This window comes from Empidonax traillii, unplaced genomic scaffold (genome assembly GCF_003031625.1).
Source record: "Empidonax traillii isolate 1590-97213 ecotype Southwest subspecies unplaced genomic scaffold, ASM303162v1 scaffold714:size326938, whole genome shotgun sequence".
Classification (NCBI taxonomy): domain Eukaryota; kingdom Metazoa; phylum Chordata; class Aves; order Passeriformes; family Tyrannidae; genus Empidonax; species Empidonax traillii.
The window spans coordinates 189,102-207,420 of NW_020955907.1; the positions used below are offsets into that span (position 1 = coordinate 189,102).

The following is an 18,319-nucleotide window of genomic DNA, read 5'->3' on the forward strand; positions in this document are numbered from 1 at the left end:
CCAAAAGAGGCTGCAGACTGAGGAGCTGGGACAAGTGGAGGTGTGCTAGTGGAACAGGAATCATCAGCTGGGAGCATGGAATCTTGGGAACTTTAAAAATGGATAGGGCTGCTGAGAAGAAAGTAGTACAGTGTGGGACTACTTTAAAACACTTCCGAAACTGTTTTAAAATATCCTCTTAGGGCTGGAGGGAGTGCAAGCTACTGTATTTCTGATGAAATTTTCCAAAATATTTTCTTACCTAATTTTTATCAAGTCAACAGATAAAGGCTTAATAGCTGGTTTGGGACATTGATAACAAGGTTTTCTTCTTTTCAGACTATGTTCATGACATTAATGTAACAGATATTGTTCCTGGCACCAATGGAAGTAACAAAGGTAAGAAGAACTTAGTAGTATTGTGTTTCTGGTTTGAGGTGGGCAAATCATCGTGTTTCCACGCCTAACCACATTCCAATTCTAAAGTATATATCATAAGTTCTAACTGTGTTTTTAAAAAAGCTATAATTTTCTATCTGGCATTTGTACTTCCACAAATAACCACACACTTATAAAGCTTAATAATTGGAGAGGAAAAAAAAAGAAAAGTGAGGGTGAGAATAAGTATTAAAGAGCCAATGACAAGTTTGTGTATGCCAGATACATGCTCCTTAAAACCATGAATGTTAGACTTCTTAACAGTGCTTGCACAATGAGGAATTGCATTAAGGAGTTTTAACTTTAACACCCTGAAGTTGAGGCGCCTCAATTGTTTACTGTTTAAAATCTTGTCTGGTGCAGCTTTGCTACTCACCAATTCTGCACCAAGACTTTTTTTACAAATTTATGTAAGAACAGCTTTTATGATGCTGAGTGCAAAAAAGAAACAAGTGTCAGGCTACTTGAGGCGTTGCTTGTGTTTTTGGTAGAGTTCGACATTCACACATCTAAGGGAAGAAACTGGAGTCAGGTGTGAACATAAATTTGTTTAGAGTTCTTAAGTAGGCAGAATAATGTAGAATGAAGGCAGGAGCAAGGCAGGCATTGTTTACCCATGATCTTTCTGCCTGTGTACAGTGACTGAATTTGTAGTGCTTTGTTAAGAAGCAGAAAGGTTTCTTCATCCTGGGTTCATGGGGAATGAGGAAGCATATCCTAACCAGCTGGGCAGCTGTGTGTCACACAAGCTACTGCTGAGTTTCTGTAGAGCAGATGATAGTGTCAGGCAAAGGGGTTGAGAAATAATTCTGAAAAACCTTTGATTTGCATTTGCACTAGTGTTGAATCTTGCTTCTCCAACAGTCTTTACCAGCAAGACACCAGTAACTGCTGCAGTGCTCTTCCTCTTGTGCTCCCTCTTGCTTCTGCTGTTCTCTCCCATTCTTATGCAGCAGTGGGGTATAACTTGGAGGCAGAGTAGACAACAATATTCCAAACTATCTTCCACCAAATAGAAGATCTAAAGGATCTGCTTCACAAAATGAAGGGATTCCAGATGTTCAGGTGGCTCTTAATAAGACATTCAGGGCTACCAAGGAGACCAGTAAGAAAAAACCGCTTTTCAAGGTCTGAAAAATGATCCTCTGTTTAAGCACGAAATTTGTCAGAACACTTTTCACACCTTTGTTTTTTTAACAGAACAGGAATGCAGCCAATGTAGGAGAGTGGCTATTGAGTACTGCGGGATGCCAAGAGTTAAAATGAGACATTGTGAGAACAATATGACAGGTTTATATTTCAACACATAACTTCACAGGCACGTGTTAAATAAATTGAATGAACATGTTTTTATCAAGGGATCTTTTTTGTTTGGCTGGTTTTGTTCCGGTCACTTGTTCAGGTGCTGCCATTGATCAGCCACCATGTTACAGGAGTGCGATGTTGCCTTATCTTAAATTGAGATTAAATTGAGAGGCATATCTTAAATTTCTTCTTTAGTGTACAAGTGATGTACTTGGCCCTGGCACGGCACCAAGATGACAAGAGTTTTTTGGTTTAGTGTCTGGGTTTTAAACATGACAGTTGCTTTATTGCCATCCTTAGTTTGTGTGCTTCTAGAGCAATGTGCAGTAATTCAGGATCTTCTGTACAGAAAAACACTTGCATCCTGGTTCTTATGATCTTCCTAAAGTGTTCAGGGACAGATTAGGATGCTAAATTTGCAGCCAGGTGTAGAGGTGCATTCCTAGGATTTGATCCAACAGGTGCATATAGGCACTGAACACATGTAGTTATAGGTATGTGACCTTGAAAGCTGATCCTGTCCCACAACTTGGGCTTCAGACAGATTATCATCTTTGTTGTGCTCAGCTGGAGGAACTGTAGCACTGTCAGATTAGCGTGCAAGGTGCCTAGCAGTGGAATCTTAGCAATGAACTCTTGATTGAAAAAAACAAATAGGAGTTAGGAACTGAGATGTTGAACATTATTTTTGAGCAGTGCTCAGTAGGTAAAACACACCAGAAATCACGGGTCTTGGCTGTGAATATTCTGTGCAAGTAAATCTCTTTTAATGTCAGAATATTTTTATTTTCCTTTCTTCCAGTCATTTGTCCAAGTGCTGCTAGTGGTCACCTGCCACAGAACAGGAGTGTGGTGTTCTCTGCTGACAACATTACGGGTTTTACGCTGTTTGAGAAGTGGTGGGACAAATCACAAACAGTACCATTTTACCTGATTGCTGTTCTTCTACCCATGCTAAATCTGAAGTCTCCATCCTTTTTTGCAAAGTTTAATGTCCTAGGTAGGTAACAAATACTATGAAAACATTAGTTCATTGTAACTAAAATGTGTAGAAGATAGCTAAAGCTACTCCATTGAGTAGAACTGTAGTTTCTTTTAGGTTAGAAAAGACCTCTAAAGTTCAACCACTTCCCTGGACAGCCTGTTTCAATGCTTGACAATGCTTTCCGAGAAGAAAGTTTTCCAATCTAAAACTCCCCTGGCACAGCTTGAGGCCATTTCCTCTTGTCCTATTGTTTGTTTCTTGGGAAGAGAAACAGATCCCCACCTGGCTACAACCTCCTTTCAGGAAGTTTTGTAGAGGGGTAAGGTCTCTCCTGAGCCTCCTGGCTAAACAACCCCAGCTCCCTCAGCCACTCCTGATAGGCCTTGTGCTCCAGACTCTTCACCAGCCTTGTTTCTTTTCCCTGAACACTCTCCATCACCTGGACATGCTGCTGAGTCATGTTAAACTCCTGTTGACCAGCACCCCCAGGTGTCCTTTTCTGCTGGGCAGCTTTCCAGCTGCTCTCAGTATTTTGCTGGCAGCCCGTGTTGTGCCTCAAAGGATATTGTTGGTTGGTTTATTAATCCCATAGGCTTTCTGTGCTGCTTTGCTTGAGTCTTAGAGTTGATAGGGAGTTAATTTTCTTCCCTTTGCTTGCTTGATAATCCTGTAAAACAAGTTCCACTACATCTACAACAGATTTTACCAAATGGTGATACACCTACTACTATGCAACATTTGATACATACTACTTGGTTGTAGTCAGGCATACCCTTCCTCACCTGGTAAACATTTCAAAACAGCCAGTTACTTCCAAAGATTAATTACTTCTGATCTGAAGTAATTTGCTGCCAATCAGTTGATTAATTAATCATAGTATCGTTCAGTCAGTGTGACCTGCTTCTGTGCTTTGTCCCAGTGCCCCAGTGGGCTGTTCTGTGTTACAGGGGCAGCAATTGTGACTTTTTCCTTCCATGTCTTGACATAGAAGACCAAGGTGGGTGGGGTGGTAAAGTGGATAAAGCACGTGGATTGATGGGTGGAGTTGGTCACAATTTATGGAATATCAGAGGTCTGAGAATGTAGCATTGAAGCCCAGAGTGAAGAGAAGGGGAAAAGTAGATGGAGATCAGGGAACAGGTTGAAAAAGGTAAAGATGTATTGTAAGTGGGTAGATGACAGGGGTTTGAAAGTCTTGGTTGTCCTCTGTTCCGTTGTGACGTTTTATTAGAGCTTGAATCTGCTGCTGTTGGAACCACTGTGTAAACACTGCACAGGAACTTGGGTACTTGATAGTGCTCCTGGGCAAAAAGGAAGGTTTTTATGTAGATACGTATGTCATAAGGAATAAAACCCTGTGAATATTAATTACTCATGGTTTCAATAGATTATTATGTAATTCAGAAGCTGTTCAAAGTTGCCTTAATTTTTGTAAACCTTGACGTTTATAGGACAAGAAAAAACAGAAGGCAGTTTTTTAAATGTTGACAGTAATCTTAGTAGAGATCTTTCACTTACCTTTATACCCATGGAAACTTAACTCACTAGGAATCTACAGAATATTTTAGCTCATCTTCAAGCGCAGAACCTTTTATCTTCTTAATTTCTTGACTATGCTATCAGTTGTAATCAGAGGAGAATTTCTTCAATTATTTTTTGATCTGGAAGATACTGCTAGAAGGAAATGATAAATTTTTTTGAATCTGTATTCTAAAGTGTAAAAATGCTAGTTTTTTGACTTTATGTAATTATAGCCTGTTCTCTGTTCACTAGAAGTATTATTGGCCAGGAGGTGAATTGCAGTAGCCTTAATTATTGTTGCTCATTTTCCTTAAATTTTTGAGTGGTTACTCTTCTGACCTTATCTCTTTTAAGTTGCCTGAGCCGAGATCATATGTATACACATGTATACACAGTAAGGCATTTATACCCATCTGTGATCTTATTTGTAGTCCTGTAGCTGTGCAGAGTACTGCTGGATGCCTCTGAACCAATGAGTTGGAATGCAAATCCAGTGTTGCGATCAAGGTCATCCAAGGTTATGATTAAGACAAGGTTTTAATTTGTAGTGATCAAATTATCAGCTTCTAGCTCCCAGTGTAAAGTTCACAATTGTAGTAAATGTGTTTATTTCACTGGGCTTTTTGGTTCAAAAAGTCAGTGACTAAATAAACATTGGAATAGCTGGAGTACTGTTACCAGTGTTATCTCAGGTTAGATTGAAATCCTGACAGGTGAAGCAGGAACTGATCTGTTGATGTCTAGAGACTTTTCTACCTGCCCAGCAACAGGGATTACACGGTACTTCTTCCACTGTCACTAGTGCAGTGCCTGGAGAACGTTCAACTTGCTGAAAGCTTGCATTGGGTGCATTAATTTTTCACTCTGAAGTGAAGAAGTAAAGAAAAAATTTAGACCTAGCCTACCATTAAGAATGAATACCAACCCTACTGTTTAGGCTATTTATAACTAGTTGGATGGAAAAGAAATAAAACCCTGCATAAATACTTCCTACTACATCATGGTATTTGTTTGGCTCTTGTTTTTTTCCAGGTACAGTTTCAGTTGTCTACCTAGTTTTTCTGGTTACAGTAAAGGCTGCTCATACGGGAATACACTTAGAATTCAACTGGTTTACAGAGAATGAATTTTTTGTACCAGGTAAGATAGTTAAAATGCAGTAATGAAGCATATATATGATGAGTTTAAGATTTTTTCTTCCTCATTCACCTTTTAACACCTCTGTGACATAAATAAATTGAAGAAATGCTGTCGGATGTTGCATGTAGAGGAAGGATGCCTTGCAATAAAGCAACCTTTCCTGAGCGATATTCCTTAATTGAGACAGTATTAACAGTGGAGAAGAGGAGGAGTGCCTGTCAGAGGAATCTCCGGCATGTATCGTGTGACAGAGAGCTTGCTATTGTCCTGTTTCACCTCTATTATTGTATGATCTTGCGCCAGTTTCAGATCATGTCTGTTTCAGTAGCAATTAAAAATGACAAACTCTAGACAGACTGCCTGAAGAAGTTGCTTGCTTAAATGAAATAGCTTATTCACCATAATTCACAAGTACAGTTTTCCTGTACTTCCCAATCTATCTCAAGTTTTAGGGCATAATCTTAACTCTTCTCTTTCAAACACCCATTAGCTCTCCAGTGTGTTTTTCTGGAGTGTTGTTTGTTGGCTGTTTGTTCTTTCCAAATTAGTGTTAAAAATTACTCTGTGAGATGTCACAGTCACAAACAAGTGGCATTTGGAACTGCGTGATCAGATAGTCTAAAAAGATAAATTTCTTGTTTTAAAAAGCCTGGAATAAGAGATCTGGGATTAGGTCTTAGTTGGCTTTTCCCCATTCTTTATAGTAGGCAAAATTGTATAATCAGTTAGCTCCAGGGAGCTGTGTCCTGGACTGTTGAATACTATCACTCCTTCTGTCCTTAGAAACAAGAGTATTTTGTCCTTCTTTAGAAGTTACTTATTTACTTAAGAGGAGATATACACCTTCTTAGGGTTTCTTTTGTGGGTTGCGCATTCCTAGTTTCACAGTCACAATAAACATTGTACTAAGGCTTAGACATGTGTTGCAAACTATTGCTAGGTCCAGTAAGGTAGACTTGGAGAAAAAGGATAACTTTAAAACATTCAGATGGGTTTTGAGTTACTGTAACAAGATAGAAATAAAAAAAAAAAAAATCAGAGTTGTTCCTTATTTCTAATGGAGTCTCTGCTAATTTGTGGAATTACAGTAACACACTGTGGAAACAAGAGTGACAACTCCATGAGAACTACAGATAATTGAGTGAAGTTAAAAGTGATATGAAATTCAACTGATTTAAGTGTTTGCAGATCACAGTTGCAGTGTTCTTGCAGCTCCTTATTCTTTTTCTTCCCCTACCACTGTGTTTGAGTTGATTCAGCTCTCTAGTTAAACTGAAATTGACTGACACAAAATTAGATAGAATAAACAATTAGTGTATTCCACATATGTTTGGCAAAAGAGGACTGCTTAAAAAAATTAGTGTTCCACTTTTACGCCCCCCAACCCCTAATAGTCATCAAATCTGTTTGTTCAGTTTTCTGTAACTGTTGAAGGTCATTCCTTGATCTCAGCCAGGAATTCAGAACTCTATTTCAAGACCTGAATGCCAAGAAACAAGTGAAAGGCAGTTTCTTCAGCTTGGTCACATCACTGGGGAAAAAAATTATTGTCCTTTCTGTTTGAGTCTTCAAATCTAGGCAGGTTTTGTGAGTGTGACTGTGTACAAGAACAAATCAGGTGCTTTGAGGATGAACTGGATTATCTCCATAATTACCTGAGAATCCTCTTGACTGTTGCAGCATAAGTACAAACTTAAAGATAGATGTACATAGTTCTGAAACAGTGCTATCTATGCTATCTATCTTCCTCCCATTGCTGCATTTATTTTTAACAAGATGCTTTTGTCTCCAGTGTAAAAATTTGGATTTCAAAGTACTGCATGATTAGCACCTGTGTTAATGACTTGATTTGTTTTGTGTGACATTATTCTTAGTGCTGTTGGTAAGTGGAAATGATACTTGAGCATGTACTGCACAGTAGATAGACCACAGTGTTCAGTCTTGCTGCACTGTGAGCATGGAATCATGATTTTAACCTGAACTGCCCCAGCAGACAGTCTTCAAATGCTCAGATGGCCTTGTATCTGTGGACTTTTCTTGAGAGTGCAGGAGAAAATATGCCCAGACTGTGGTTCACTAGCAAAGCCACGTTAATCGGAAACCAGCCTAAGAAAGAAATCAGGTTTTAAGCCTCTTGAAGGTCATGTCCAAGATCTATTAAGCAGTCCTAGTGTAAAATGAGTTACAGCATGACACACGTGCCACAGGTCTCCCGAGAAGTACAGCACCCAGTAGTTTGATTATTTTGGCAATGTGACTAGTAATGCTGGGAGATAAACAAAGCTAATGCGTACAAATCCAGCTACTGTGGATTGTTGTAGCAATGCAGAAATGCAGTGCTAAAAGAGCTTCTGAATCTGTTGATTTGCTTTTTAGTATTGAGATTAAAGCAGTGGATGGAAAACAACCCCAAAAGTTACTTGCAATTAGTTCTATTGGTAGCGTGTCGTGCTGGTTGGGTAGTGAAGATACAGTGAATCCAGCCCTAGAGAAAGCATATTCTTTCAGCTTGGATGAGCCCTCCATTAGTTGCCTGGGATGTGTTTACCTTCCTGACTTCATAGCAGTTTACAGAAATCTGCTTTAAATGTGGTTGCATGGAGCTCTCTGTGGTTTGATCTGTAAGGGTGTGCAAACCTCTGGTGTTTTGCTATACTGCTGGATACTTTGGAGAAGCTTAGCTATCTCTAATTGCTTTTAACACTCTGAAGAGTGTATATATTCTTATGTAGTACCAACTAATGTGCTTCAATGATGTTACCCATTGCTGAAGTCCTAGACCATTTGCAGCACTACCAGAATCACACATCTGATGAACAGAATCACCATCACCATGAACACGATCCTTCGAGTATTGAAAGAACTAGAGTAAAGCTATTCCCACAGCCAAAAAAAAAATACTGTCATATGTGCTGTGAAGCATAGTAAGACAAGAAGTTGCTGTGCCTTTCTTTATGCCCTGGTTTATAAGCAGAATCTCTTAAAAATCAACAGATATAATTTTTTCTCTGATAGCTTTAGTGACTTCTTAACAACTGAAGACACAGGGCAAATGATTCTTTACCCCTGTCTCCTTGTTCAGGAACCAATAGGTACACAGCATCACTAAGCTCAATTCCACCCTTAAAAATCCATTCCAGTTAAACTCTTGAGAAGCAGAAAAGCATGTATGTGTAAATCTTAGATTAACCTAATAATCACTGATGGTTGGTGTCTATTGGAGAAGCCTTGCTGAAGATTGTGTTACATAACCACAGACAGAACCACTGTCTTCATGCATTTTGTACTTCCTTGATTAAATATTTGCATTGGCTATAAGATGGAGTGTCCCATTTCAAAGTGGAGGTTCATGTTTCTACCAGTATGTTCCACTGCTGTGTATGTCCTCTGGATTTTGGCATTGTTTTGTTTCAAAGAAGTAACTTATAAACACTTTTTTTTCCTCCCTTAGAGTTTAGAATTCTCTTCCCTCAGCTCACAGGGGTTCTAACACTTGCCTTCTTCATCCACAATTGTGTCATCACACTTCTTCAGAATAACAGGAACCAAGAAAACAATGTAAGTAATTTCACAGGACTGTGCTGATTCATATCTAGATTTCCAGGCAACAGTCATTTTATTCCTATCTGGCTCTCTTGAAATCAGTCCAGGGACTCTAATAGCCTCAGAAAATGTAAGTCATTGTTGTGGTTTGATAAGGAAAGAAGTTATACATTCTTTTCTTGGCTACCAGGGAATAACAGATGCATTACAAATTTATTCAGATGAGATCCTTGAGGAACGCCCTAAACTTACTTGTGGTCAAGCTGGTATTAGGTGGCCAGATTGTACACAAGAGGCAAAAGACTTGACAATGTTGAAAGACTCAAGGAAAACCGACTAACTGAAGAATGAAAAATGCTGGAGAGTATTTGGCACAGGACTGATTTTAGCGGAGTCCTAAACAATAGTTTTAGGGTCTAGATAGCAGCTTTTCTTAGAGTTGCTTCAGTAGTTTTGTCTTAATCCAAGTCAGGGTATATAGAGAAAACCAACACAATTTAGGAAATTGTCAAAGTTGAAGCCTGGATTGGGAACCTCTGTGATATGTAGTCTTTGGACTGGACCTTTGCCCTTGAAAAAGTTCATGCAGCTCATCCAGCTGAAACTGTGTTCTTTCTTAATATCTTCCCATTATAAAATACAGAATAAACATGATACACAGTTAGAGTCTCAGAGTACACTTTTACTGTAATTGTTTTGATTATTTAATTTTTTCCTCCCTACTTTCCAGGGTTCTTGACCAGCTTCATTAAAATCTTAGCTGTAAAAGTAGCTGCAATAATATACAAAGAATTTAAAATATCAGCTGGTACAAAATAGTAGAATCCCAGAATGCTTTAGGTTGAAAGGGAACTCTGGATGTCATCTTGTCCCCCTACTCAAGCAGGGCTACTAAGGGCCAGTTACCTACACAGCATGAGATAAAATGTATCTGGTTTGATTAGTTGAAGGTGAAATGAAGATTTTTGTGCCAATGCACTGAGATGACCTTCTGTTTTAGAAATTTGCATAGTTATTTTTTGTACCTGTGAACCAAGACCAGCTTGCAAATTACCATTTCTATGAAGGAGTCATGCATTCTCCTCCAGGAAAGCCACTTGAGATTTACGGACTTCTCTGAAAATAGTTTAACAACTAAAGAGCGTGGTAGTGGAGCTCCAGAGAAAGAAAGCTAAGTAAGCTTTTTCTCAATTTCCTGAAGAAAATCTTTTGATGTGAAGATTTCTCTTTAGCTGTGGCTTTCAAATTCCAAGTGCTTGATTTCCAACAATCAGCTCTGTATGCAGAGGAGGCCTAATGCCCTTGTGCCCTCTTTTAAGATTTTCCTGTGGATTCCTCCCTCTGTTTACATCAGAGCAAGCAATCAGCTGCAAAGAGCAGCACCTGGAGTCTTCTCCAGCTTGCTTTTTCTGTGTTAAGGAGGAAGAAACTGCTGCTTTCCTGCATTTGAATCAGCTTTTCCAATGCCCTCCCTGTGGAGCTTAAATTGAATTTCTAAGTCATGGATCCCAAGCCCTTGACAAGATTCTTACACTCCAGAAGAAAGTTCAAATTGCACAGAAAGGACACCTTGAAGTATGGCAGCAAAGGTTTTTAGTGGGAAATCAAAGTTCTTCTAAGAGTTTTATTTGGCTGGAGATTTCTTTCCTTCTTTGTAGGTGTACAGGAGCCTTTCACCTAGGTCTCAGAAGTACTTTGCAAATGTTGATGATGCATCTATGCTCTTGAAGAGCTGTTTTGTGATTATGTCACTAAGCTGCTGGATTAAGTGGGAGATTTACGTATGTATAGGGGTCTCAGCTTCTGTCATAAGTCAGGGTTTTTTTCTATCTATTTATGACACCAAGATGCTTTATTCTGTAAGTATCTCATGGGGAGATACTGATATAACTCCATGAATAAAAACTCTACTGTTTTATGGATTGACCTGTCAACATATCATTTTCTTCAGAGTTCTGTGAAAAGGCACAGAACTTGGCAAGCTAGAAAAACACTATTTTAGTTTTGAAGACAACTTGCTGAAACTAGTGGTCATAGAACAACTTTTTGGGGAGGTAGAAAAAAATAAGTGAAACAATAACGTTCCTTTTATGGAGTTAGAAATTCAAAACAATAGATGCTTCCATTCTGGTCACAGGCGTGTATCACAGCCCAAAGCTAAAACATTCATGGGGGAGGATTCCTCTGGCTTCTATTCTGGTACAGTGGTGTGGGTGTGAGAACAGCAGTGTCTTGAAGTAAGCCAAGTGTCAGCAACACAGCTTGGAGAAGCCCTGTGAGCAGGTTTCTTAGTCTGCAGTTCAAAGCTGGACTTCCTGTTTGCATCTCCTCCTGATACGTCCTTGTACTTATCAGTGTAAATGTTTGTACAGTGTTTAGTCAACTGGTTTGAAAACTGATTGCATTGAAAATTAACCCAGCCACTGAAAGGTCTTTAGTTGGGGGTTTTGTTTGTAGAGTTTTCTTCTGATTCACGTCTGTGATCTGTTTCTCTGAGCAACTACACAGATGCTGCACAAGCCCAGAGCATGATCTACAAGCATGAGCATGCTAGTGCAGATTCTGCCATTTGTTTGTGGAAATAGCTGGGAGAAAGGCAGGGAATGGGGAGAAGTTTTTTGTCCACATAGTAACTGCAGAAGGCATAGAGCTGTAAATGGTTGTTGTTTTCTGTATTGAAACATTGTTTATTGCTTGTAAACAGAGTGAGCTGTGAGCTTCCATTTATGGCAACCTACCATTTGTGTCTTTTTCCAGTCAAAATTATGCACAGCATTATCCATCCTGGTGAAGTACTTTTTTGTCACCCATTTAAATGTTGTCACTTGCCCTTGATGCTTGAACAGGTGAAGTTTTTATAATATGATATCCTGTTGTGATATTACAGAAACAGCATCTCTCTTGGGAAGCGACACAGTCTGAAATGGGATGATCAAAAGGTACTTTGAATGTGGTAATAATTACTAAGGAGTGATACAGGCTTCTTTATTCAAGAAGCAACTTCCCAAACTAGCTTTCGCTAGGTACTGAGTGAACTGTTTTCTCTGTGGGATTCAACAGGCAAAATGAGACCTGAAAGTTGCCTGTTCTTTGCGGCATCATGGAGGTACCTGTAGAGCCCCAGAGACTTCACTGTGCAGTGTCCAGTCCTGTGCCACAGGCCTGGTCAGCGCCTGCATACTGACTAGTCTGTTGGTTGGATACAGTGTTTTATACTTTCAGAAGTGTTTTGGTTTTTTTTCAGCTCCACCTGATTTATCACTCATGCTTTTGTTAGGAGGCTGATTTCCTTTGTTCTACTGCTGCTGCCAGCCTTGGTCACCCAGTTTTCAGTTCTTCTAGTGGCACTTCCTTTGCTCTGTATATTTGACCAGGAAAGCTCCTGGTCAGCAGTAACTGCAGTAACATATATTCTCCTAGTTCCACCTCAGAAATCTGCCTGTTACTTCAGGTGCACTTGATAAGGGCTTGACATTGTCAGGCTGTGATATTTATGGACACTGTCCTGCATCTTACCTTTGATATTTCCCTTCTGCTCTGGTTCCCACAATGCTTTCTTCTTCCAGCCATTGTTTTTTTCTACATTTGATTCTTAAATTCTGGCTGTGAGGATTGCAGTATTCTCATGCTTGGGCAGCTTTCACCACAATGATGTCCGTTCTGAATATAAATGTCTCAAGTATCAAATTTTAAATAGAAAAATGCAATTAATGCTCTTACTTAACATCAATGCTTTTATCTCTCCCTATGTGTCCCTTGGTTTTATCTGGAATTGTGCTGTCTAAACTTTATTGTCAAGGGACTGAACCCAGGCCTCTTGAGGAGTAATGAACATTAATCAAAAGATGTTCCTGTTATATACACAAACACACATTCTTGTATAAAGATAACTACCTCATATACAGAAGCATGTGTTTGCAAGGGGACTGATGGATGTTTGAGAAAAATAAGTTCAGGTTTTTGAGTTGTCTGTATTTCTTTTCTTGTAGCTTATGGAAACCAAAATCTGGGGACTCTTTGTATGACAGCACTTGAAGAAAACAGGCTATTGTGTTACATGCTATAAAAATACATTATCAAAATTATCTCAGCACTTAGTTTCAGTACAGATTAAAGCATATACCCCTAAGAATTTTAAAAACATGAACTGGTTAGTATAACTGGAGCTAATAATACACCAGCTACCTTTATTTATGTGAAGGCTAAAGAAGGCATTTAGAATTTTATTTCAGATTTCTTGCCCTCACAACTTCGTGTACTTGTCACAGCAAAAATAGTTGTACAGTTAGTTCTAGAACTTAAATGTAGGCAGAGTACAAACAAAAACTGTGAGTTACTATGGTGTTTTTATGCATGAGGAATACATCTAAAATACCGAATTTAAAGCAGGTTTTGGCAGATGATGTGCATTAAGGTCTTGGGTGCATTTTGAACAGTTGTCCAAGTCCTGTCTCCAAGAGATGAGAGTCCATATCTTTCTGCAAAACTGTGATTAGGCTCTGACATGTGCAGTTAATTGAAGCTGCTGATAAATAACTATAAGAAATCTCAGTGCTCGGATTTGATATTTATAAAATCAGTTTTTAGAGTGGCATTGGTGCTTTTGAAGATGTAGTTGTTATATAAAAACCTGCACAGCTTCTCATGTCACAGAGGAGAAGTTCTGCAAATAATTTAAAGGAAACGTTATTGCTCAGCTTCTGATGGGAGTTGATGGTTCTTATTCAGTGACCAGTACGAGGAGAGTGAAGACCAGGGAAACACCTTCTGTATTTGTTTAACTGGTCAGCAGAAGGAAGAGGTTGCAGCTAGAAATGTGGTGCAGCTGCTGGGGGCTTGAAGGCTGCCCCAAGGCACACATTCTAGCACATTGATGCCTTTTTCCCATTTGCTTTTAAAAGGCAAGTAATATTTCTCATCAGACAACAATCTTCCACCACGAAAACACTGGCAAAATGAGCAGGAGATTCTAGTTTGCTCACCAAAACTGGCTTCTATCTGAACTTTTCTTAAGATTCGTAATGTAGCATTTTATACTTTGCTCGGGGACTGCCTTGACTTTGGAAGAACCCAGAGCAGTATAAAATATGCTTCTTTAGTCAACAAGGTAGTGTGGAGAAGCACCAAGGGAAACATTTCCATGCACAGATGTGAGCAAGCTTTGCTCATGCTCAGTGAGCTAACTGGATTATCATAATTATCATCCTGGGCTGGAAACAGTATAATCCTAATAATTTGGTGCTGTGCCTGAGCTAGTAAGACTTGCTTTTCAGTCTTAGGAAAATAGAGTCACATGTTGAAACATTACTAGTAATCCTTTCAGAAGCTAATTATTAGCAGCAGCTGAACAATGCTTTGCTGTAAGGCGATGAGTGTTTTGTAATAAAACATAAGCCTACTCAGAATATAGTTAGTTAATAACTAGAAACAAATGGTCTTCCTTATTTCCAAAAGAAGGAATTTGTGTAGAAGAGTGACCCACCAAGTACATTGCTGTGAGGTCACTCTGATGTATATATGGATTCTGAAGTTTTGTGGAGTACTTGAGTAGCTTTGCTGCTAATAGTTTAATTCTTTTTGTGTAGTCAAAAATATTTGTATATATTAGATATTTTATAAATATAGCCAAAATTTTCAGAATTGTACATTGAAGATTAGGTTTAAATCCATACTTAAGTATATGTAATATATTTAAATATGGATATATGACCCTAGTTTCAGCACTGACTCCTGAAAACCTTTGATTATAATTTAGTGCATTTCCCTGGGACATTTAAAGCTATTTAGTAATAAAGAGGGTAGGTAATTTAAAATGAAAGTGTTATTATAAAATACAATACTAAAGGCAACGCATATATATATGACTACCTATACACACACACATATATATATATATATATATACACATATATATGACATATATGTGACTACCTATACCTTTCTCTTTTGTGTTCTGTTTGTATTTTTTTATGTAATGGTGTACTAGCTATCTCTTCCATTATTATTCCATTCATACAGAAGCCTGATATATTAGTTTCTGTTTTGGAGGAAGTGTACCATCCTCTTAGGTTCCAAAGTACTTTCTTAAAAAATGTTCTTTACATTGTATCAGCGTTTGGATAGCTGATCTTTGTTTATGAGATATTACTTGTGATAAGAAATTTAACAGAACGGCATTGCTGGGCTTTCTGTCTTAGACAAGTGTGACTGTGTCTCAGGGCTCTTAGCAGGAATAGGTGAATGTTAGAAAGTAGAGGGCGTTTCTTGTTTGTTTTAATAACTAGTGTTTGTGCATCCTGCAATAACATGCTACATCTATTGGCAACTCTCTTCTTTGGTACCTTATCTGTATTTTAAGAAAATAACACTTGTTGAGCTTCACTTTGGGATATCTCCTTACAGCTTTCTGATCTGAAGTCCCTATTCGAGCAGTAGAAAGTAGAAATGTTTTGGTAATAGTAATAAATATAAAAAACTAATATATATAAAAGTGACGGTAATAAAGGCGGTAGACATACTCTCATGACGTTTTTATTTCTTCTGGTTTTGTGTGCCAGTGCGTGCCAAAATAAAATCTTGTTTTTCCTCAGGTGAGAGATCTCTCTATTGCATACTTCCTGGTGGGACTAACATATCTGTATGTTGGAGTGATCATTTTTGCATCTTTTCCTTCTCCACCATTATCCAAAGAATGTATTGAACAGGTGAGACATTTTACTGCTGTATCTATTTCACAGAATCACAGAATGGGTCAGGTTGGAACTACAGTTGGTTATCTGGTCCAACCTCCCTGCGCAAGTTGGGTTATCCTGAAGCACATGGCACAGAATTGCATCCAAATGGTTCCTGAATATCTCCACTGAGGGAAACTCCACTCTCTGGGCAACCTGTTCCAGTGCATGGTGACCTGCACAGTGAAGAAGTTCTTCCTCACATTCAGATTGCCTCTTGTTCTATTGGTTGGCACCACTGGGAAGAGCCTGGTTCCGTCCTCTTGACACCCTCCATTCAAATCCTTATATACATTGATAAGGTCCAATGGGAATAAGCCCAACTCTCCCTCAACCTTTCCTCATAATAGAAGCTCCAGTCCCTTTATCATCCTTGTTACCCTCCACTGGACCTGCTCCAGGAGCTCCATGTCTTTGTTGTACTGAGGAGCCCAGAAATGGACATGGCACTTCATATATGGCCTCACTGGGCCATATATGTATGTAGAGGGGCAGGATCCCTTGACCTGCTGGCAGTGCTCTTCCTAATGCACTCTAGAATACCATGTTTATCCTTAAATTTTTACTAAATATGTAATAAAAAAGGAACAGCTACTGTTTCAGTCTTCATGACTTACCCTGGCAGACACATCTGCCCTTGACTGTGGTCAGGTGGCTCACTATCACAACCAGATGAGTAATGCTTGTGTTATCTCATTTATATTCATGTATGGTTGCCAATATTTCTGAAGAAACAAACATTTTATAAATACTCTGTGAAAGTGATGAAGAAAGGACCAAAATGAACAAGTGAACAGTTGAGACTTTAATTTTTTTAGCTTCTTCGATTCTGAAAAGTTTTTGTTTAGTTGTGTGTGCAGTGACCAATCCCACTCATTGGGACTCTGGAAGAAATAAAATGTGAATGCAAGCTTCAGTAGGTTTGGAGCCTAGCACTGGGGTGAACCTTGCCAGCAGAGTTCCTCAGATAATAGCACCACATGAAACACCTTGTGAAGGCTATTAAGCTCTTATGTGCTTATAGACAAGCCTGATTTCCACAGCATAAATTGCTTCAGAGATACAAGTTATCAGTTGGAAATCCATTTTATGCCAGGTGTTCCATGTCTCTTGCATAACATTTAGCAATAAGGCAGCATTCAAAGACTTCCTCTGACTTTGGATTAGTTAGAACTGGTACCACTGTTAAACCATGACATGATTTTTTTAACCACCTGAACTAACTTCACAGAATTAAGTTCACTGTTAGATGATTATTTTCTTCCCATTTATTTTCTGTAGTTTATGAAGCCATTTGTCTATTTCTATGATGCTTGAGTCTTATAATACTTTCTCAGCTGTTCCCGCTTGTAGTATATGATCCCTTCCTCATTTGTGTATGTTGCAGTTTTGCTTATTAAATAATTGTTTTTAATAACTATGTAAGATATGACAGGTAATAGGAGCATAAGAAACTATCTGCCTAAAAGGTCAGCTGGCCCTTCCACAGCCTGGAAGGATGTTCAGAAGATTAGAAAATAATTCCTTATGTAATACTAACATAACATTGACACCAGCATAGTAATAGTCAAAAATCAATTGATATTTTGTAGCAAACCATTCATAGAAGAGAGAGGAGGTATTTCATGTTATGGAGTTCATTTAGCAATTGTAGTTGCTTGGATTTTATCCCATTCTTTCTGACACATAGATATTAAAATGAGCAGATACATACAGTCAAGCCACCATTGATAAGTGTAACACTATTTCTGTGTCCAGAATTTTCTAGATAACTTTCCCAGTGATGACATCATGTCGTTTGTTGCAAGAATATTCCTGCTGTTCCAGATGATGACTGTATACCCACTGTTGGGTTATCTGGCACGAGTTCAGCTGCTGAGACAGTTTTTTGGAAATGCATACCCAAGGTAAGAATTCTGTTCCTTGACAAGAGCTTGGCGCACTTTGCTTAACTGACTTTGTGTTGCCAGAAATTTGGCTAGGCTTTTGGAGATTTCATTGTACATTAGGTACATTTCATAACCTAGTTTCACACTGTTTGTGGATTTAGGATAAATAGTCATGTAAAATAAACTTGCCTTCAAACTCCTACAGCTTGGAAGAGCAGATAGGGGATGTTCTTTTGGTTTAGCTCTTCATTTTGTCAATAAGCAGAGGAATTTTGTCAACACAGTTCCTTTGTGTTATGCATTTATATGGCAAAACAGAAGTTGTGCAGGAAAGAAAGACTGATTAGTCCAGAAGCATTTAATCTAGTAGTCTTTAAGATGTGAAGGACATACGCTCCAGATATTAACCTTTCAGCGTGCCTGCTGTGTTTTGATTGTGCATGATTAGTAATCATCCATCTGTTTTTAAACAGAGCTAATAGCTAACAGAGTTGTTTGTTGTGTTATCTAGACTCCTGCTATGCTTATAAAAATAGCTTTTTACATGCTAATTTCAGAGGTGAGCCACACCCCTGCATTTGTACAGTTTCTGAACTCCAGGGAAGAGCTGATCTAGATTTCAGTTTTAGTTTGTTTTTTAAATAAAGCCTATGACATTTATATTTGGAGTATTGTCTGAATTTATTACAGCTGAGAAGTTGGCATTCATCTCCCAAGTTTCTTATTTTATGTTGTGAATTACTGTTGATGGAGAAAATAAAAACGGGTTCTCAGGAAGAAATGTATAT

At 38.6% G+C, this 18,319-nt stretch overlaps 1 protein-coding gene across 7 annotated transcripts in view; it reads left to right on the top strand.

Moving 5' to 3' along the window:
* SLC38A9 (solute carrier family 38 member 9) overlaps positions 1–18,319 on the top strand; it is a 49,158-nt gene that overhangs the window by 19,747 nt on the left and 11,092 nt on the right. For all 7 annotated transcript variants that reach the window (XM_027900181.1, XM_027900178.1, XM_027900179.1 and 4 more), the window contains 6 exons: positions 319–378; positions 2,525–2,722; positions 5,261–5,368; positions 8,820–8,926; positions 15,502–15,615; positions 17,401–17,549. In XM_027900181.1, the coding sequence (XP_027755982.1) occupies positions 319–378; positions 2,525–2,722; positions 5,261–5,368; positions 8,820–8,926; positions 15,502–15,615; positions 17,401–17,549 (736 nt within the window). The remainder of the gene's footprint in view (positions 1–318; positions 379–2,524; positions 2,723–5,260; positions 5,369–8,819; positions 8,927–15,501; positions 15,616–17,400; positions 17,550–18,319) is intronic.